Here is a 21547-nt window from a genome sequence, read left to right on the forward strand (position 1 = left end):
AACTCTCCCTCCAAAGCCCTCCCAAACCTCTCTCCAAAGAAAAACAAGAAAAAGCCCTCTCAAACCTCGAGACAATCTGCAAATAAGACCGACTGCAACAAAAATCACAGACGCGGAAGACGGAAGGAGAGAGAGAAATCAAAACCATGTCAAAACGTCAGGATGACCTCGATCTCCTTCTATCTCTTCAAGACAGGGTTTTGGAAACCCCTCCTGGTTCACCTTCCCATTCGCCAGGTATATATTAACCTCCCTAATTATTTGGGTTGCTCATTTTCGCTATGAATCTTGAATTATCGGCATTGGTATCTCTCCATTCATTGAAAAATTTAATGGGTATCTCCCAATTCATTGAAATGTTTAATCGGTTATCTCTCAATTCCTGGAAAATTTTAATGGGTCCCTTCAATTTTCTGAAATGTTTGGTGGGTGTTTCTCAATAGCTTCATTTTTTGTAATTTTAATTTTGCAGGGTACCTATCGAACGATGAGTTGCGGAGCCAAAGAGGGCCGGCGGACATGTCCGTGTTCAGGGAGGCTGTTGAGGACTGCCTTGATTACCAACCCAAACCGGTTCAGAAGACTGGCAAGTTGAACCGGCCCAATGCCTCAACTGATCCAGAAGTGGAGAAGTTTTCGGGCTTGCGTATCAGGTAGCTTATAAGTACCATTCACAGTGCCACAATTAATGTGAAGAACCATTGATGTTGAGTTTGATTTAGGAATTTTCACTCTTTGGGTGCAGGAAGCAGTTGGTAACTCCCTTAGAGCTTAGTGATCACTTTTCAGACATTCGTTTTGTTCGGTTGTCTGCCATAAAGTAATCTTCTTGCTTTGCATTATTTTTGTATGTTTTCATATTGTTTGATTGGATAGTTGGAAATACATTCTTTCTTTTAGAAGCCAAATGGGTTTGCTTTTAAAGTTGTATTCCCATGATGGTTGAATTGGTTGTGATATTTTACATGGGATTTTTCTAGGAATTCGTTGCGTGGGGATACACTTACAGGATGTTGGGCAACTGCGGGAGTGTTGACCGAGAAGGGGATTCCAAGAACTAGTTCAAACGGGAAGAGTTATTGTATTTGGAAACTCGGGTGTCTGGATGAAGATACCATTTCTGTCTTCTTATTTGGTGATGCTTATGAGACTTACTTCAAAGAGCAGGCTGGAGTGGTTTTCGCTCTGTTTAATTGCGCCGTACGCAAGGATGCGCTGGTATTAAATTGTCAGCCTGTTCTTTTATTTTATGAACTTTTCCTTCTTATATCATCAAAGATGACTGTTTTGATGTGTTTATGCAGGGTGGTGGTTTTTCTTTGAGCGTGTATTCAGCCAATCAAATGCTGAAGATGGGTACTTCAGTTGATTATGGAGTTTGCAAAGGGAAAAGGAAGGATGGAATGGCTTGTACTGTAGTCTTAAACAAGTATGTTCCATGCTGTTCTTTGATCATCTTTTTTTGAACACGGATGGTTATAGTGAGTAATTACTGCCATCTGACTGTTATCTTCAGTAAAAAATTGAGCTATATAAATTATCTTGAATCTTGAGCAAGGGCACGTAAGTGCTGACATGTAGAACTTCGTCGAGATGATAATTGCATAATAAGTTGCATCAGATAGATGTTTATATATATATATACACACTTACCAGATCAGATATGTAACCAAGTAAAGTAATATTTTTCTAAACCACGAGTAACTCTCAACGGTGTCTTCAAACACTCTCCATGCCTCTATTGTTTTTCCACCCAATTGATTTTTGAGATTCTTTTTGGGAGCTATTATTGGCATGCCAAAAATCTAATTGTGCACTCATAAGAGTATTTTTCTTTCTATATATAGAAAGTTTGGAGTGCACAATTAGATTTTGGAGTGCCAATAGCAATTCCCTTTTTGTATCATTATTTGCATCTATACTTCAGTAGTGTCTGTACCATTTATTTCTTGATGTTTTTAACATTGATTCCTCTTTTTATCTCAGACGTCGTGGGATATATTGTAAATTTCATAAATCAGTAAGCAATTTAGTGCCTTAATCCTTGTTTGCCTGATCTTATCTGTTTTGAAGGCAAACTTACTAACTGATATTCCTATTTTCTCTCATCTCTTCAGAAAGAATCACAGAAATATTCTTCAATGCGAACTGAGCTCAATGGGGGGTAGGTTTTTGAATTATCTGATTCTCTTTAACATAGACTTCACATTTGTGCTATGCTAGGAACTCTTTCTGTTTTGGTTTCTTCAAGTTGGTGCTACAATTTGTTTGCTTATATATATTCTAATGCTACCAGGAACTTGAGAACAGCATTTCGGAGTCCCTCTAACTCAGAAGGAATTTATTTGGTTGATCCTCTATCTAACAAAACAAACACAGGCAAAACTAAGCAGCCACTGAAGCTATTATCCGTGGAGGGGCTAAAGAAGGCACTAAGGTTTGTCATAGACAGCATAGGATTTACATATAAGTGTATGTGTGTGTGGGTAGAAGCAATGCACCATGCTCTTTAGTTGCCAATGGTACAATGCTTTGTCATCTTATAAACTTTATGTTAATCCACCATCGTTTAGAGACAGGAGAATAGAATTACTTTCACATATACACGAACATGTAAGACATGCAATTTGTTTATATAATTACTTTCAGAATTATGTCAAATGGTTTGATTAGTGCCTTATATGAACAGCAATGGAAGTAAAGTGACTACAAATACACACTCCCAAGGATTAAGGTTCCTGGCGGCGGTCACAGGTAAGTGTACGATGATATGATCCTTCTGTGCTCTTGCTGGCAGTGTTTTGCACAATTTTCTCATTAGATATGTTTACAATGCAGGGAAGACAGATCCGAAAGACGTCCTCAAAGAGTCAAAATTGCAAAGCAAACAAACCTCCAGCGTAGGGAAGAGGTGATTCATACATTAAATTATTCTAGAGTATTATAATTAGTACTTGTAACTTGCTCTTCTTCCTTGTCACTGAAGATTTGTTATCGTTCCTCAGGAAACCATCTTCTACAAGCACGGATCCATCCGCAGTCATCAGAAACCAGCAACTGGATGCGAAAAGAATGAAAACTGAAAAGGAGAATAGTTTGACAGGCAAAACAAAGCCGGCCACAGTAAAGATGATGGAGTTACATTACATAAGCTCGGACGAAGGATTCTGAGCCGTATTTGCAGTAATTCTAAACATCTTGGCTAAATTAATGTCGAGTTTCAATTCTTGGGACGTAAGTGCGCATGAACAAGTATACGGGTGATTCCGCTCTCAGTTCAAAGTTGGAAAAGACCAAGAAGATCCAGCACCAAGGAATGGAGCAAGCAAGATTCCTAGAGCTGTCTGGTTTGGTCATGAAGATCTGCAACAAAGTTTTGTAAGATTCTTGCCAATACATGTAGCTGTTCAATCTTTTAAAGTTAATTTAAAATTATACAGTATATTCCAACCTGACATTTAATTGTTTATTAGTGTTAACAACAATGAGAGAATTGTACTAGTTATTTATTTATTTTGCCAATCAGGAGCAATTTGTCTTAATTTATAGGTAGAAGTGGTCAAAGAATTTGCTGTTTCAAAATTTCCTAAATTTTCCATCATGTGCTGCACTTTGTGTTGCCTTGAAAACTCGGAGAAAGATTGAAAATTGTATATGTTTTTGTAGTACGTTTATTTATTTGATTGAGAATCTTTGCAAGAAGACAAGCAAGTGGTAAATTCATGAGATTTTTAAACTATTTTAAGTTGTAGTAATGAGATTCGAACTTGAATGTAAAAAAGCATATAGCCTGCTATGATCAATTGGTTTAAATCGACGTTTTTGTTGAAATATCATATAATGTAAATGTCATTGAGGGTCACAATTCCAAGCACGTTGGTTGACATTTTTCTAGGTCATCACATGCTAAGCAAATTACAAATTAATCATGTGTAATTTTCTTGGATAAAAGTTTGAACAAATCATGTCAATTTAAATTGATTAGAGTCTTAATTATAGGTGAGGGGACCAAGGTCTCTTGAGAATGAGATTTTTCAGTATGTCTGGAACATGAAGTGGTATATCACGTCTTAATATAAATGTGGTGAGGTATTTGTGTTAAAAAATTAACAACTTAAAAAATAAAACTTCTCTCTACTTATATAATAATACGTGGTGTACTATACGTGTTCTGGACAGAATTTAAAATTTCCCCTTTAGAAGGAGACAGATGTAAAGATAAGGATGTTGATTGGAGAGGAGTGGGATCCTTGAGGAGGATGGTTAGTCATTCATGCACATGCACTCATGGACTCCCCCCTGTGCTACGCAATTTTGTATTGATTAGCATTTTAATTGTATTAGGCTTAGTTAAATAATTAGATAATTGGGATTTTCCACACAGTTTTGTATTTATTAAAGGACGTTTAGTAAAGCATCTTCCTCTTTTCTTTTTTTTTTTTTTTTTTTTGTATAAATAAGGACAACATCTTCCTTCAATTAAATTGATAGGGACTCAAACTTAGGGTTTGGTCACCCAGACAATTGGTAGCTAGTTTTGTAACCTTGTCACTACATTTGTCTTGTTAGGCAACGGGTTTTCTAAATTTCGTTGTTTGAATAAGAACACGTTACATATGTTAATGAGATTTGAACTCAAGATCTTTAGTGAAGTAAAAATCTTACGCCATTATATAAATTAGATATTTGATATTGACAAGCACGCTTGAATGTGTCTTAAGAGGAGTACATTTACAACGTACATAATTCTTAGACATAATTACTTTTTATCATAGCGGTAAATTGTAATATACCACAAAAGGCCGATATTTAAATGCCGCTATAAAACCAGAAAACTTGGTTGAAATGAGAATCATGGACGTTGCTCCTTATATGGACTCAAATGGAACCTCAGTTTGTTTTTTATTTTCTTGACTTGAAGGCGGGAAGGAATCACAACAAAACAACAAACAGAACAAAGCAAATTAGCATCGATTGTGGAGCTGGTAATTAATTAATTAACTAAATCATTGATAAAGAATGCTCATCTACTTCTTTTTCTTTACCCTCCCCACGTTGTTCTCACTAATTTCTCGTTGATCCTTTTTTTAATAATTAATTATTTTTTCAAACATTGGTTAATTTGGCTTAATCTATGAAGTGCCATGATAAGGCGGGCCTGCAACAAAACTATATGCTAATATATCAATTTTTTTTTTTTAAATGTGTGTATATATCTTTCAATAAGTATGATGAAGTGGGTGGACTGGCCATTAACCGTTCAACCACCAAGAATTTATTAAAAGGAGTTGCTTGGTTAAACTGAATGCCAAGGACCATTGTCACCATGTCAACCAATTAAATCCATTTTCTATCGAGAAGTGATTTCTGCACTCTTCTTTTTTATTTTCGTATTCTTCTTTTATTTTGAGCCTTATGATTTAATTAATTAGAAAATGATCAGTCAACGAAAACAAGAGAAAGAGTGCAGAAGGAGAACCCGAGTGCGATCACTACCCTCCCTTTTAGTTTTCTAGCTACTTTGCTTTTTCTCCTCATAATTAGTACACATAATATTTGGTCACCTTGAAAGCCAAGGATCCCTACAACCTTATCTCCACCTAATTAGGTATTTTCCATATCATTGCTTCAGAAGAAAGCATGGATGGTACTCTCAACATCTTCCAGTAGGATCACATGAAATCATAAAACTTGTCAACATCCATCCTTGATGCAAATTGAACACATGCATTCAGATCTCAAGACATTCATACCCATCTTTTTCATCTTCTTTACTCATGCAACCAACCTATCTCCAATGAACACTAAGATATCTACGTCTTATTAATTTTTCGGTGTTGTTTTAAGATGTAAGAGCATTCTCAACGGGAGAAGCCAAACTTCGGGAACTAAAGCTAGTTTTAGCTCCCCTTCACATTACTGTACTGAAAAATGGAATGTAAAGGAGTTTCGGTTCACTCAGTTAAATGAGGACACTTTTACATAAATTTTGGTTCCTTACTTACTCAGTTAAATGGGGACACTTTTACATAAATTTTGGTTCCTTACTTTGTACATAGAGAGTGATATTCAATCCCATAAATTTACGTGTGACGTCGATTGATATACTATGAATTAAGAGTTCAGTAATTTAGATTTATAGTTTGGCAACATATATTATTGACCAATAAAACATTTTGGTCTATCTATACACCCTTAGACCATCTCAAACCCTTGGGTTAAAATCTAAAAATTTTAACCCAAAAACAGTTTTTCTACTCCAATCCTTCTGGGTTATATTTTAGCCAAAGATTATTAAAGAATGAATTTAAAATAATTTTTTTTCTTAAAGTAACTTAAAAAAAAAAATTATGTAGACTATCCTAATTTAATTTTATGAACATCTTAATCTAAAAATATTCAGATTCTGATAAATAATGAAAAATTACTAAACCGACACTATGAAACTCGTGGAATACTAGGAAAGAATTTTTTTAATTACTTTAAAGAATTTTTACTTTATCCATTATATTTAAATTTGGACCGTTATATATTTTTTTTTAACTCTTGGATTTGATTATATTAGACATTATTCGTTGGATTCAATGAATTTATAAATATAAAACTATAAAAAAAATACACATATATAGTGGACCAACCCACGAACCCAAGAGGGAATCAGGGCCTAAATTTGCTCCAGAAATGAGTTTTGGGTTAAAACTCATATTCGTCCCAAGGGTTGGAGCAAGTTGGGGGAGGTTTAGAACTTCAAATTTGAGTTTTAGTCCAAGGATTAGAGCAGAACTTAGAATGATATAAAATTGCTTATTAATATTTTGGATTTGGATATTGAAATAAATTTCCCAAAGATATTTTTTTTTAAACGAAAAAGAAACAGAGAAATAGAAGAGGGCAGAGATTTTTAGGGTTTACAACCCCACATGCAAATTCTGGTACCAATTTACAACCCACATTAAGAAACACAGAATAAATGAATCAAGCCATAACTACATGACAGCATCAACCTCAAAATAATATTCTTTTGTTTCCCCAATTAGTCAATGACGGAGAAAAAATATATGAACTAAAAAGTTAATTCATGTAATCCCTGTGATTTTCTTTTGAATCTCTTGAATTAGAAGGTACTCAAGAAGGCAAAAGAGGTGGTTTGGTTGGTGGAGTTTTACTGAGTTAGAAAGAAAGGTTGGAAACTTGAATTGGAACTTTGAGGACAACATTTGGTGTGTAACAGTACATCGATGCGTAATACTATTAATTTACGTGTTAAAATATAAATAGAAGACTGAATTCATATGTTTTAAATCTATCCATAATGAGTAATGTTATTCGTACCACATTTTCATATCATCTTAGGTGACATTTGATGTGAACAGCCATATCATTTGAATTAATCAGATTTTTTAATTTAGTTCATTATTTAATAAACTAATAATTAAGAAAAACTAGTTAATTAAATGATGATTGTGGTATACGAGGAGTCTTTATCCTTCATTTTCTTAGATTTTGCAAATTTTTTAAATGATATGACTATCCACATCAGATATTACCTAAGATAATATAAAAATATAATATAAATGCATTAGTGTACTATAATATCATACATGGGGTGTGCTATCCACACACCCCTTTTACTTCTCACACACCCTTTGTTAATTCCTGTTCGTTGATCTTCTTCATTTCATTCGATCCGACGGCCGAAAACAAAAAAAATGTGAAAGAAGTAAAAATAGATGTGTGGATATCACATCCCATCATACATATGTGGTATACGACAGTGTGAGAGTTACGCACAACTTCACGTAACAGTGAGATGGAAACACCAAAATTTACTGAGTTGGGATGTTGAGGCACACAGTAACACATTAATATCATACTCTATCATAGCTGGCAAGAGCTGGCTCTTTTTAGGCTCAACCCCCTTCACCTTTCCCTTCCACCTCTCTTTTTCTCCTCTCTCTCTCTCTCCCTCTCTGGGTCTCAGTACTTGCCTGGATTGTGGGGGTTAAGAAATCAGAAATCTCTGCTGGAATTTGGATTAGGGTTTTTGAGAAAGCACAAGTAGAAGAAGGAAGAGGCAGAGGTGGGTGGAAAATGAGTGCCTCCAGGTTCATAAAGTGTGTCACAGTTGGGGATGGAGCTGTGGGAAAAACCTGTATGCTCATCTCCTACACCAGCAACACTTTTCCTACGGTAAAGTTCTCTTGTTTTCTTCCTTTTCTGTTTGGTTGCTGAGAAAGTGAAGGAAAAGATGTGAAAAGTTTGAGTCTTTGATGTTTGTCTGTAGATGGGTTTGCTTAGCTGAGACTTGTAGGGTTTTCTGGTTGCTCAATTTGGGTATGCTGCAAGTTTCTTGCTTTTTGTTTGGTTTCCAAGAAAATGTGGGAGAAAGAAAGAAAAACTTGTTTTGTGTATTGTGTTTCATCATTTGGGTTTTCAGACAATCAGGAAATGAGAAGAAACTTGATTCTCTTGATTTGATTGGGGTTAGTCGGTGTATTGTGAGTAATTCATGCTAAATTCAACTTTCGATTTTAACACGACCAATTTACGGCTTTTAATTTAGTAGACTATTCTTTTCAACATTTTTCAACTTACCCTTTATTTGGTATGCAATGTTTAATGAAGAAATCAGAATTTCCATCAAGTTTGAGCCTTGTGCTTAAATTGAGATTTGCGGTGCAGAATTTTGTAATAGGGTTTTCTTGGTTTTGTTCAGTTAAGTCTGACCCTTTCTATGATTTGCCATTCCTGATGAACCTGTGTTAAATTGTATCTCGCAACTAAGCCGAGTATTTGAGTTGAATATTGAGCTCCGAAAATTTTCATGTCTACAGATTTCACTTTTTAGGTTTTGTTTCTTGTTCTTTATGCGGCTCGGCTTACAGAATTCACTTATTGATCATAAATGTATGCGTGTTTAATAGAATATAGGATTGATTGCTTGGTGTAAAAATGTAACTTCGAGAATTTCCTCATCATGATAAAGATTTCAAAATTTTGTTTTCATAAGTTTATCCATTTATTCTGTATGAGATTGACATTTCGAGAGATTGATTATGATTTGCTGTCTTTGATTACAATGTGCTGGGGAGCAGGATTATGTGCCAACTGTGTTTGACAATTTCAGTGCAAATGTTGTTGTGGATGGGAGCACCGTCAATTTGGGGTTGTGGGACACTGCTGGTAAGTTCAAAACATGACAATATTCCTTCCTCATTGTTTTGTCTTCTTCTAAAGCTTGGATCTGATTTTTTAATTTATGAAACAGGGCAGGAAGATTACAATAGATTAAGACCACTGAGCTATCGTGGGGCAGATGTCTTCCTACTTGCATTCTCTCTCATAAGCAAGGCCAGCTATGAAAATGTTGCCAAGAAAGTAAGACTCACACTATTTTCCGAGTTAATCCTTTCCTTCCCCTCCCACCTTTCTTCTGCTATTGTTTGATGTCTAAGTTTGCTGATGAAGCTTTTATCTTTTCCTGTTTCAATGTTTAGTGGGTTCCTGAATTGAGGCATTATGCACCTAGTGTTCCAATTATTCTTGTTGGAACTAAGCTCGGTTAGACCTCTACCCCCTTGCTCTCCTTTGTTTCCTACTATGTATTCGTTAGTGGTGATTACTAGCACTTTCAATTTTAATTGCTCTATTATCTTATAGTTTTTTCCCTCTAGGTTTATAGCTTTTCCTGCCTATGGTTACCTAATAGTTCTTGGTTGGATCCAGTAGAGTATCATTGCATATTTCAAGATCGAAAGGGATAGTCAAGTGCATCTTTGTTGTTGACTGTTTCTGTTTTTTGTTACTGTCCAGGTTGCTTTCTTGTGCAGTCCAAACTTACCTTTTAGCTTTTTTAAAAATGTCAATAAATTCTTAATGGTAAAACCTTAGTAAAGGTTACAAGTTTAATTTTGAAGAACTCTTGTGACAGCTCTGTTTCTTTGTAACGACACTAAATTGTTTATCAGGATGTGTTCTTTGTAACCCTTTCAAATCAGCATCTATATACGTACATAAGTTGGATTTTACATGTGCATTTGGAAATGAAAAGATCTGTCTGATATAGGTATACTTAGACATAGTCAGGATCACCTCATCAGATCATGTCTTAGTTATGTTGCAGTAGTGATCTCATGTACTCTAATTCAAGTCAGGATCACCTCATCAGATCATGTCTTAGTTATGTTGCAGTAGTGATCTCATGTACTCTAATTCACATCATGTTATATTGCAGTAGCTTACTGGATCAACTTTTTATCTTTCCCCGTCATTTGTCCTTTGCTTTTCATTTTCTTCTTGTAGATCTTCGGGATGATAGGCAGTTCTTTGTAGATCACCCTGGTGCAGTGCCAATTACCACAGCACAGGTATTTTCTAGTGGAACAAGTTTGTAATCACAATATTTGTCGCCTAACCATTTATCTTGTTATCAATCTGTTTTCACCAACTCATACCAACTAATAGAATAAAGGAAAACTAATGAAAAAGGTTTGAAAACTTTGAGTTTTAACGATAAGGACAAAATAAAGGGTGAAGTGAATAGTACCAGGACTGACTTTTTAGTGTAAAAATGTGGTTTTTCGTTAAAGTGAACAGTATCGGAAGCTTTTCGTTAGAATAAAGACCTGATTTTTCTACAATTCTCCTCTTCTCTTTTGGGTTCTTTTTGAAGGGAGAGGAACTAAAGAAGCTGATTGGGGCTCCAGTTTACATAGAATGCAGTTCAAAAACGCAGCAGGTTTGTAACTTTAATTCAAATCACATGTACCGGCAGGGAAAGTATGACTTAGTCTCACACTGACATTATTTGCGTTAAATGCGCCTTTGTGAGTGCAGAATGTGAAAGCAGTCTTCGATGCAGCCATTAAAGTGGTTCTCCAGCCACCGAAGCAGAAGAAGAAAAAGAAGAGAAAGGCACAGAAGGCCTGCTCCATATTGTGATTGTGGAAAGCATAGTGTTGGGAAGAAAGTGCGGGGGAAGAAAGTGCGACTAATTAGTCATTTATCCATTTTTCCGTCTGGAGGAACCCCAGGGCCGGGAATTGTAGTTTCGACTGACAGATGTAGGAGCTCTCTTTACGTACGCTTCCAAGTTATTTGTTTATGCTGTCTCAGCAGGGTTCTGATTTGTACATTAATGATTTGCATTACGTGTTTGGTAACATGCAGAAACCTCTTCTCAATGGGTTTGATTTCCCTAATGTGTTGTCTCTATATACTACTCCTGTAATCTGATTTAGTACGTTTCAAGATTATATGTATCATATGAATCATGATATTTTTTTCTTCTTTCAGTCTTGAATGTAAGATAGTGCGACTCTATTGTCAGGATTTCTCTCTCTCTCTCTCTCTCTCTCTCTCTCTCTCTCTCTCTCTCTCTCTCTCTTTATATATATATATATATATATAAATGTATGCGTGTGTATAATGTATCTCTGTGTCTATGTATGAACATATACAAAAAGAGAAGTGACTTTGACACACTATTTTTAACTTCTCGTGCACTTCTTTATTTCTAACCATTGGATTGAACAAATCAAACAAAATCAAGGGTCAGACTCAAGAGTTAAGCAGGAGTGTGTCAGAGGCTAACCATATTGCCAATTGTTTGGCCTCTCACAATTTCCACTACGAATGTATGCGCCTAAATTGACACATACACACGAATGGTTGCACATAATTGATGAATAACCAAGAAAGAAAAAGGCAAAAAAAGAATGCAGAAAGAATCAGGAAGAAAAGGGGGAGGGGGATATCATATCCAGGTCTTTATGTTAAAATTGTGCTTGTATTTCGTTTTGGAAGATTTTCCAAATCTTTTTATTCATACACCCATCAACTTCAACATTGTCCCACATTCTCAAGACGTGAACTGTTTGAGGCCACGAATATCTTTTAATTCTTTTGGGTGGTAGGAAGCAGTAGCACCCACTCTCTGCTCTCTTGCAATTGGACTCCCTCGGTTGCCAATTCACATGGCATCTAATTTCCATGGAAAATATTTTATCCAAAATTAAACAAATAATCAAGCCTTTCGGTGAAAATAACGTATGCCTATCCACACTCATTTTTACTTATCACACATCTCTCTTAATTTTCTGCTGTTGGATCAAATGAATTAAAGAAGATCAATGATAAAAAGTTAACAAGAATATGTGGAGGTAAAAATGAGTGTGTGAATAGCACTATCCTTTAGAATCCATCACCTTTTAGCCTTATTGCCCAAATTGTCACCTTCACTACTTGTTTTGCTCTTTCTACGACATCCGGAGAAACTTTTTAGTATGTCGTTTATATGAAAGAATTGATATATGAGGAAACGATATGATTGATATATCTCGGATACAAGATATACTATAACATATGAAAGAATTGATATTATGTAACGGTGTGATAATCACATTAAAAAGTTGTTCCAATTTCTGCACAACAAGTAACTAAATGCATTTCACAAAAAGTAAAGAGTTGTGTAAACAGAATAATGACTAGAGATTTGTGACAGCAAATACAGGAAATATTATCTTTGAATTTTTTGTGGTTACTCTCTTGATTCTTTTGCTTTGCAAGTTGCAACTTTTATTTCTAAAACTGATTCTGTTCCCACTTTCAGCAGCCCACAATAAGTATTCATGAACCTCTCCACCTCCACCACCACCACCACCACCACCACCACTACCCCTTCCATTAAATACACCACCACCTCCTCCTAACACTTTGCAGGCTCTGATTAATTGATTGCAGTCCTTTTCTGCAAACCATCATTCTGTTCCATTTCTTGAATACTCTAAAAAAGCTTCAGTTTTTGGAAGTGGTTGAATTCAATGGCCTCAAAGAGAATATTGAAGGAGCTCAAGGACTTGCTAAGAGATCCACCAACTTCATGTAGTGCAGGTAAAAGAAAAGAAGGAATTATTTTAATTTTTCTAGAGGTATTCTAGTCTGAACTATGGGTAAGTAGTTTGAACTTGAGTGGATAAGGAGGAACACACTGCTTTAACCAACTTGCATACATCCAAGTACGAAGAAGAGAAGAAATAAGTAGTATTTGTAAATTTTATGGTGTTTTTTCTTCTTCTTATTTTTTCAGGTCCTGTGGCTGAGGACATGTTTCATTGGCAAGCAACAATAATTGGTCCAAATGATAGCCCCTATGCTGGGGGTGTCTTCCTTGTGACTATCAATTTTCCACCTGATTATCCTTTCAAACCCCCAAAGGTATACAACAAGAAAAATTTCACTAAACTCTGTTCTTGCACATGTTTGTCACCTTTCGGTGAAATGTTTTCTTGCAAGACTGTCTAGCAACATAAGACGTTTAAGTTCCAAACTATATGGTAAGATGTTTATATTGTTAGATTGTGAACATGAAAGATTAATCATATTGACTGTTACTGCTTAAATGTCTTATTTGGATTTACAATATGACAACATAAGTCCGACTACAAAAAATACCAAGACCTTAGTCTTTCCAGCATATGATTCAGTGAGAAACATCTGCAGGTTGCCTTCAAAACCAAAGTGTTCCATCCAAATATAAACAGTAACGGCAATATTTGCTTGGACATTCTCAAGGAGCAATGGAGTCCAGCACTCACCATATCGAAGGTAAGAACACATACGATTTGAGTATTCTGTTGACTCATATCTAAGCTTACTTGGAACCTTATTTACTTGAAACAAGTTTAAAACTCTCGTCTCACGTTATTGTTATGATTGGAATCTAATTACTGATAATTACTTGATTAATGCAGGTTTTACTGTCCATATGTTCATTGCTGACAGATCCAAACCCTGATGACCCTCTTGTACCTGAGATTGCTCATATGTGTAAGTGTGACAAGGGCAAATATGAGTCAACGGCTCGGAGCTGGACCCAGAAGTACGCCATGGGTTAATTGAGACCCTAATCTTGTTTAAGCGATTTGCCTCCTCTTTTTACAGTCAATAATTATTGCTTGTCTTATAAATATTGAGGCCCCATTACTTGTAATTTGAGCTCCTTTGCTTGATACGAATAAGGTGTGCTATCCACATACTCACTTTTACCTTTCACGGACTCTTCTTAATTTTCGGTGTTAAATTGAATAAATTGAAGAAAATCAATAAACAAGATTAATAAGGATGTGTGGGAGGTAACAATGACTGTGAGATGGCTGCCAACTTTTTGTATTCTGCGTCACATTCAATAAATCTGATTAATGAAATAATCAAGATAAATTCTATTAGCAACTCATGTTTGAAAGTTATTGATGACACATGTATCTACTTGTTTGTGTTTAGTCGTGAGTTACATAAAACTAATTGTGTTGGGATGAAGAAGAGCATCCATAGAAGTTTCTCTCCGTAAGTGAGAGCCTTCCTCTCCGCGAGTGAGTTTTTCTCCCAAAGCTCAGTTTCCAACTTTAGCCGCCGGCCTTATTTCCGTATAGGGTCGGTGGCAGCCCCTTCTCCTTGTTTTCTCCTTTCTTAATTTTTTGTTGGTTTTCTCTTGTTTTCCTCCCTGCTTTTCTTGCCTTTCCACCCCAATTTGCCATTGAGCTTTTCAGCCATCAGATCTGATCTTATTTTCTCCATTCAACTCATCTACATATCCCTCATCCATCCACCCAACCATCTACATGTCCCTCATCCATACTTTCATTTGCATGTCTTTTTGTTTTCCACGGATTCCATCTTCGTACCGATCGGCAATCATTTTTAGCCGGGATTTGTTATGGCCCTTCAACGAGAAGGTTCGTAGAGTTTTGGTGTTCACACCGACTCGGATGGTCATGCCACCGTTGGTGGATCCAGGATTTTAACATTGGGTGGTTTCAATATAAAAGCTTCAAAAAAAATTAGACGAAAATAACATTGAATAAATAAACGGCAAACTACAACTTTTCATTCATAATCTTTGTGCAAATAAACAAGCTAGAGATACTAATTTGTCCACGACGGGCCTTCGTACTTTGAAAACGTGTCATGATAATTTCATTGTCATTACAAGAAAAAACATCTTTATCAATTTAAACAACTAAGCTATTATTTAACCATTGATCCCTCGTTTTGTTGCGGAGTGGACTCTTAATGATATTCATGGCGGAAAGTGCTCTCTCTATTGAAGTCGTTGCAACTAGTAACACCAAAGCCAATTCAATAAGTAAATACACATATTGAAATGATCGATGCAACCTTTTTTCCACCATTTTCTTAGCAAGGTCACTAATGCTTTGCAATTGAGAAAAGTCACTTCTCAAACGTATAGAATGAATATAAATATCGAGTTGATCTTCAAGTGCTGATAAATCTTGCTTTGTAAAATCTTGAGGATACAATTGAGCAAGGCAAAGTAGCTTTTCTTTGTCAAAAGCTACAAAATAATCATTTGGACTCAAACTAGCCAAACATATGAGCAATTCGGTACTTGTCTCATTGAAGCAATCATTTAACTATGTAAATTGGGAATCAATGACAACAAAAAAGAGCTCCACTTTGTAATGATGATGGTTGGTCTTTTTGTGGGCATTACGGCGCGACCTCCCTTAAGCTACATATGTCTCATCCATGTTAATAACCTCAATAATGTTGGACACAAAATACCAATACTTTGTCAACCAAAAGATCAAACCCCTCATCATTCCTCATGTAGAGTAGTTGTTCTTTACATGTGTTGACTAAAGCCATTGCATTCACAATCTCTTGATCATTCTTTTGTAATGTTGTGATAAATAATTTGTGATTCTCAATATAGATTTCATCAAAAATAGGAGAAACACAAGCTCAAAAGATTGTATGTCTCTCAATAACCTATTTGTTTCGGCCACACTATCATTGGTGTCATCATCAACAATCATTTCAAACACATTAACCGCGGATGAAAACATAGAAATCAAACTAATCAAAGTACCATAATGTGAATTCCATCTTGTAGTGTGAAGTCTAGATTTATTGTTTGGCTTCCCTTGTCAAATGTTGTAAATTGTACCACACATGCTCTAGTTAGTTTTATGGTTAAAATGCATCTTTTGGGATCATGCTGCTGGAATTATCATTTCAAGAGCTTAACTTCTCTCATCAAAGATTTGTTCATACATATGCATTCCATACCATTATTTCCAGTTCATTCTGTTTAGTGGTTCTATCTGGTCAAAATTTCTCACGGCTTTCCAGTTTGCTGGACACACACATTAAGACAACCCACTTGGGTCATCTGATAGCTTTTTCCTGAAAATGGACTTTCAACCCTAGATCTTTCCAGATTGCTTTTGCACATGACACATGATTTTTCTTGTCTAAAACTTAGCCTTCTTTATAAGGACCATGCTAGGGTTAATTTGGTTTTTTGGGGTTTGAGAGTGGAAATTTTTTTGAGAGCTTTATTTTTATCTCCATCTCAAAGCTCCTAGGCGCATCAAGAATATTTTATGGGTAATGTTCTTCATTGAATATTTCCACACCTATCTTTGAATTTGCTTGCTTTTAATGGTTTCAATAGAACATGAATGAACAAGATCATTTTGAAATGAATGAGCTATTAGCTTGAGATTTCCTGGAGCGTTATCCAACATAACTACCTTTATTTTCTCATCATTATCTGCAACGAATTGCAAGAGCTTCAAATAGTTACCTTTGTTGCTTGAAGTATCACTTTCATCATGACCACAAAATGAAAGACCTTGTCACAACAGAAGCTTAGTGCAACGATTGATGCATTCAAGCAAGTGTGATAAGCCACACGAGCTTCTTCTGACTGTTTGATCACAACTGTTTCAATATGCCTTTTGATTCATTAGATTACCAGTGGTTCAACAGCTTTATTATGAAAACTACCAACTAGTCCTACATGTTTTTCAAAACATGTTGTTGCGTGCTTCCAATTTTGAAAGCCTACCTCATTACAGACGTCATTGCTTGATTGTTCAAAGTTGACTGTGAACATGTATCAACAAAAGAAAAATGCGGCATCTTTAGATATACTATATTCCAACTAATGAAATTCCTTTAACCAATTATCAACGAACCGTCGTTTTTTATTCAAATGCAAAGTGAATGGAAAATCATGATCTTTAGTATATATACTCTTCGAACCTCATCTCGAATATTTGGAGGATAATCCTTCATTGGAATTCTCTTTCCAAGGTCTCTCTCAGGAATCAACTTTTAACTTATTTTGTTGTGGAGTGAAATTATCTACAGTTGGATTGAAACTATTTGGAATTGTAGGGGAACTATCCGGAATAGGATTGGAAAAATTTGGAGATGAACTATTTGGAATAGGATTGTCCGAACTAATCGATGATAATTTTTTCTTGTAACATCGTTCCATACTTCTAATTTCTACACATATCAATTAATAAAAAAAGGTCTATTTCAATTGATGAAACTAAAAAATATGTATGAATTAACACTGTAACACCATCTTCAAAAAAAGAAGAAAAAAACACTATAACACAATCCAAGTAATATCATAAAGTCCTAACGAATCAACAATAAATATGTATGAACTAACACTAAAATAGATGTGAAAAAATCCCAAGAAATCAACAACAAATTAAAAATAAATAAGGCTGAACTTAGTTTAAAACCCGTTACTGTTCTAGTTAGAGAATCCCATTTTTGGTTGTACTTTTGTTTCATTAAGGATGTGTAGTATGATTTTGTATATCATGCGAACCTCTAAATCAGAGTTTTTGAATGGTTTAATTAGTGTTTGGTTGTTCGACTTTTTATCAAAGACCCTTATATCAAAGATACTTTCAAAGACCATTATCAAAGATCCTTATATGTATTCACTGTTCCATTATTTATTTATTTAAAGGTAAAACTAAAAATCCTAACAGATTAACAATAAATATGTATTGACAATAAATAATGTATGAACTCACACTAAAAATAAGTATGAACTAACACTAAATTAGAAAACTTACATAAATTCTTAAGTTGTTGCTGGTGGCCTTCGTGGCTGGCTTAGGTGGGGTGGGAAGCATGGGCAACAAAGGTAATTAGGTATTATAAATTATAATTGGTAAAGTGAATTGGATTGAAAGTGGTATGACTAATGAAAAGTCATGGCTTTTATTAAATTTTAAACAGTTTGACTTTTCCTTAAAAGATGTGTGAAGTCTAGACTTTTAGGTTTGGCTTTCCTTGTCAACATTGTAAGTGTACCACATGCTCAATCTAACTTTAGGATTTTCTCTATTTATGGGCTGTGTCTACTGGGAAGAAATGTTCAAAGATGTGGCACAACTCACTTCAAAAGGTTTGTTCATGCATGTGCATTTCACGTCTACATTCTTGCTTAATTCTGTCTAGCTTAGTTGTCTAGTTAGGCTTGCGTGCGAATTTTCAATAAGTAGGGCATCAAATTAAGACCTACCCACATGGGCTTCCTGATAGCTTTCCGCCGATAGTTAGATCTCATCCCTTAATCTTTTCTAATCAGATTGTAGGACAACATGTGTCATTGGTAGGTGAAAACAAACCAAAGCTTTTGGGGTTAAAAGCCCCAGCTAGGGTTTTCTTGTTTGGGGGGTTTTTAGATTATATTTTCTAAAAAGAAGTTAGAGAGAGAAAGGCATTAAGACCTTACTTTCCTCTTTGTTCTTCATTTATGAAACCCTAGTTGCAAAACCTTCTTTTATGCATTAAACACCCAATCATTGAAGAATAGGGTTGCATTGTCTTTGGTTTTGCATTCTTCTTAGTTTCTTTTTTTTCAACTGTTTGATTGGAGAAACTTACTAGACATTTGAATCCAGAACTGCATATCATTGTCACATCATTATATGCATAGTTCGTGAGCTGGTCTCGGTGCCACAAGGTGAAGAGCTCAAGAGGAGCTGCTACTTCGTGAAGACTGAAGGAATCCATCTTGTGTGAGGCAAGGTTGCACAAAGGTAAAACTGCTCCATAGATAGGGTTCTAGGAATTGAGCTTTATGTGGTACTTTGTAAGAACCTTGATTATACTAGTAGATTGGACTCAATGGAGAATCCCTAGTTTTTTTAACCCAGATGTGGGTTTTTCCAGCCAAAAACATCTTGTGTTTATAGTTACTTATATTGTGTCACATATCTCACATACATCTATATGCTACATATATCACTTGAATATTTAATAAGTATGTGCTCACAATCATGCTCGTTTGACATGCTAATAACTTGGAACAAACTAAGAGCTTGCTGACTAGGATAACTATTGGTAACTGAAATTGGTCATTTAATCTTTGATTTATTGACTAACTATCTATCTTAGTCCACTAGCGGGCTTGACTAGTCAGTCCAGCAAATTATTTTTATATAAAGGATATTCCGCCTGATACCAAATTCAAGATTGTGCTGCTAATTTAAGTGCTACCACATGAAGGTTTCTCACATGAGTATTTTAATTTTTTTTAATGACTTGGCTCAAAACGACGTCGTTTTGGCCAAGTCATTTAAAAAAAAATTGGCTTTCTTCTTCCTCCAACTGTTTTGCACAGCGTGTAGCAGCCATGGCTACTGTTATTCTCCACCACTGCCCGGACTTGGGTGGTCCTCAGAGGTCCTCACAACCATTTATTCAGGTGGTTCCTTAATAGATATGTCTCTGCACACCACCAACTTTTCTATGTCTGCCTTTTTTGGCAGTGTTACTTGTGGAAATCCCACGGGTTTATTTGGTTTCATACTTGGTGGTTGCGATCTGTGAGATGTTATCTGACGGAGGACAAAGTTTATTTTCTTTCCATCTCTGAGGTGTTATTTGGCTAGGCTTTTGGCAAATGTTGGCAGTGGTGGCTCGTGCTCATTGTGCTGCTGCGACGTTTTTTACGGCAGCGGGTGGAGGAAGTTGTTAGGGTTTGTTTTTGTGTATTTCTATTTTGGGCTCAAAACTAATTGTGTTGAAAATCAATCAGTAAATATTGCACCCGAAAGAACAATACGCAACATTTTGCAAAAAAAAAAAAAAAAAAAAAAAACGGATTAATTGTCCCACATTGACAATAGCCAAAGAGACCAATCTCTTTATATACATCTGATTAAATTAGAACAATACAGAGAAGATTAGCATAACCCTTGTGCAAGGATGACACGCATAAATAGAGAAATGGTCCAATTTTTATTTTTTTGACTTTTTGAATCTTGCCTCAACTTTAATTTTTCTGTTTCTCTTCTAATTTTCATGCTTAAACATAATTTTTTTTCTAGTTAATCTTCTCTAAAATGGAAACTTTTATTCAAATATTATCTCTTCTAACTAAACAAAGAACAAACAAAGCCTTATCCCACTAAGTGGGGTATGCTATATGAATCCTAGAACCACATTGCGCTTAGTTTTGTGTTATTTCTTCTGTTAAATCCAAATAGTCCAAGTCTTTTCTTAGAGTCTATTTCCAAGTCTTCATAGGTCTTCCCCTACCTCTTTGGCCCTGAGCCTCTGTCTCATAGCCGCATTTTCTAACCGGAATGTCTGTAGATCTTCGTTTCACATGTCCAAACCACCTTAACCGATTCTCTCTCATTTTATCTTCAATTTCAGCTATTCCAAATTTACCTCGGATATCCTCATTCCTAATCTTGTCATTTCTTGTTCGCTAGACATCCAACAATGCATTCTTATTGTCGCTACACTCATTTTGTGTACGTGTTGATGCATCATTGCCCAACATTCCGTGCTATAAAACATTGATGGCCTTATTGCCATTCTATAAAACTTTAATCGCAAAACACACCCGATGTACTCCTTCACTTCATCCATCTAGCTTATATTCTATGATTGAGGTCTCCATCCAATTTTCCGTTCTTTTGCAAGATAGATCAAAGATAGTGAAAGCGTTGGCTTTTTGGTACTTATTGATCTCCAATTTTCACCCCTAACTCATTTACACCTCTGTTCTCACTGAAGTTGCACTCCATATACTCTGTCTTTGACTTACGCAAGCGAAGTCCTTTAGATTCCAATATTTCCCGCCAAAGGTTAAGCTTCGCATTTACTCCCTCTTGAGTTTCATCTATCAACATTATATCGTTTGCGAAAAGCATACACCAAGGAATATCATCTTGGAAATGTCCCGTTAACTTATTCATTACCAATGCAAAAAGGTAAGAACTTAAAGATGAGCCTTGATGTAACCCCACAGTTATGGGAAAGCATTCAGTTTGTCCTTCATGAGTTCTTACAATAGTCTTTACTCCATACATATACTTTATAGCTTGGATATATGTTACTCGTACTCATTTCTTCTATGAAATCCTCCAAAGAATATCTCTTAGGACCTTATCATACGCTTTTTCCAAATCTATAAAGACCATGTGCAAATCATTTTTCAAATCTTTATATCTTTATATCGATCTTCGTAAGAGATAGATTGCCTCCATGGTTGAGTACCCTAGCATGAACCCGAATTGATTGTCTGAGATTCATGTATATTGCCTCAATCTATGCTCAATTACTCTCTCCTAGAGCTTCATTGTATGACTCATTAACTTAATGCCCTTAAAGTTCATGCAATTTTTTGCATCGCCCTTATTCTTGTAGATAAGCACCAAAGTGTTTTTTTGCCACTCATTTGGCCTCTTCT

The 21547-nt window shown here is 35.6% G+C and overlaps 3 protein-coding genes and 1 non-coding gene across 4 annotated transcripts; all 4 read left to right on the forward strand.

The window, feature by feature from the left end:
* LOC126584911 (uncharacterized) lies at positions 1-3542 on the forward strand. The gene is made up of 11 exons (XM_050249282.1): positions 1-237; positions 473-653; positions 746-820; positions 981-1218; positions 1305-1429; positions 1987-2020; positions 2118-2164; positions 2297-2437; positions 2690-2754; positions 2839-2911; positions 3006-3542. The coding sequence occupies exons 1-11, from the start codon at positions 147-149 to the stop codon at positions 3169-3171; spliced, it is 1236 nt and encodes a 411-aa protein (XP_050105239.1). The 5' UTR covers positions 1-146; the 3' UTR covers positions 3172-3542.
* Positions 3543-7904: 4362 nt separating this feature from the next.
* On the forward strand, positions 7905-11331 carry LOC126587108 (rac-like GTP-binding protein ARAC3). Its single transcript, XM_050252083.1, has 7 exons — positions 7905-8190; positions 9096-9183; positions 9269-9378; positions 9498-9561; positions 10303-10367; positions 10673-10738; positions 10837-11331. The coding sequence occupies exons 1-7, from the start codon at positions 8092-8094 to the stop codon at positions 10939-10941; spliced, it is 597 nt and encodes a 198-aa protein (XP_050108040.1). The 5' UTR covers positions 7905-8091; the 3' UTR covers positions 10942-11331.
* Positions 11332-12569: 1238 nt separating this feature from the next.
* LOC126584813 (ubiquitin-conjugating enzyme E2 10-like) lies at positions 12570-14052 on the forward strand. Its single transcript, XM_050249165.1, has 4 exons — positions 12570-12891; positions 13088-13215; positions 13501-13605; positions 13752-14052. The coding sequence occupies exons 1-4, from the start codon at positions 12822-12824 to the stop codon at positions 13893-13895; spliced, it is 447 nt and encodes a 148-aa protein (XP_050105122.1). The 5' UTR covers positions 12570-12821; the 3' UTR covers positions 13896-14052.
* A 5933-nt stretch (positions 14053-19985) lies between these two features.
* LOC126588084 (U6 spliceosomal RNA) lies at positions 19986-20088 on the forward strand. The gene has a single exon (XR_007611317.1). It is a non-coding gene; the product is annotated as a U6 spliceosomal RNA (small nuclear RNA).
* Positions 20089-21547: the final 1459 nt, after the last annotated feature.

The sequence above is a fragment of the Malus sylvestris genome, chromosome 10 (assembly GCF_916048215.2).
Source record: "Malus sylvestris chromosome 10, drMalSylv7.2, whole genome shotgun sequence".
Classification (NCBI taxonomy): Eukaryota; Viridiplantae; Streptophyta; class Magnoliopsida; order Rosales; family Rosaceae; genus Malus; species Malus sylvestris.

Coding starts and splice junctions, on each gene's coding strand:
- LOC126587108 (XM_050252083.1), top strand. CDS start 8,092: ATGAGTGCCTCCAGGTTCATAAAGTGTGTCACAGTTGGGGATGGAGCT. Junction 9,184..9,268: donor GGGGTTGTGGGACACTGCTG/GTAAGTTCAAAA, acceptor TTTATGAAACAG/GGCAGGAAGATTACAATAGA. Junction 9,379..9,497: donor ATGAAAATGTTGCCAAGAAA/GTAAGACTCACA, acceptor TTCAATGTTTAG/TGGGTTCCTGAATTGAGGCA.
- LOC126584911 (XM_050249282.1), top strand. CDS start 147: ATGTCAAAACGTCAGGATGACCTCGATCTCCTTCTATCTCTTCAAGAC. Junction 821..980: donor GTTCGGTTGTCTGCCATAAA/GTAATCTTCTTG, acceptor GGATTTTTCTAG/GAATTCGTTGCGTGGGGATA. Junction 2,165..2,296: donor CGAACTGAGCTCAATGGGGG/GTAGGTTTTTGA, acceptor TAATGCTACCAG/GAACTTGAGAACAGCATTTC.
- LOC126584813 (XM_050249165.1), top strand. CDS start 12,822: ATGGCCTCAAAGAGAATATTGAAGGAGCTCAAGGACTTGCTAAGAGAT. Junction 12,892..13,087: donor ACCAACTTCATGTAGTGCAG/GTAAAAGAAAAG, acceptor TTATTTTTTCAG/GTCCTGTGGCTGAGGACATG. Junction 13,216..13,500: donor ATCCTTTCAAACCCCCAAAG/GTATACAACAAG, acceptor AAACATCTGCAG/GTTGCCTTCAAAACCAAAGT.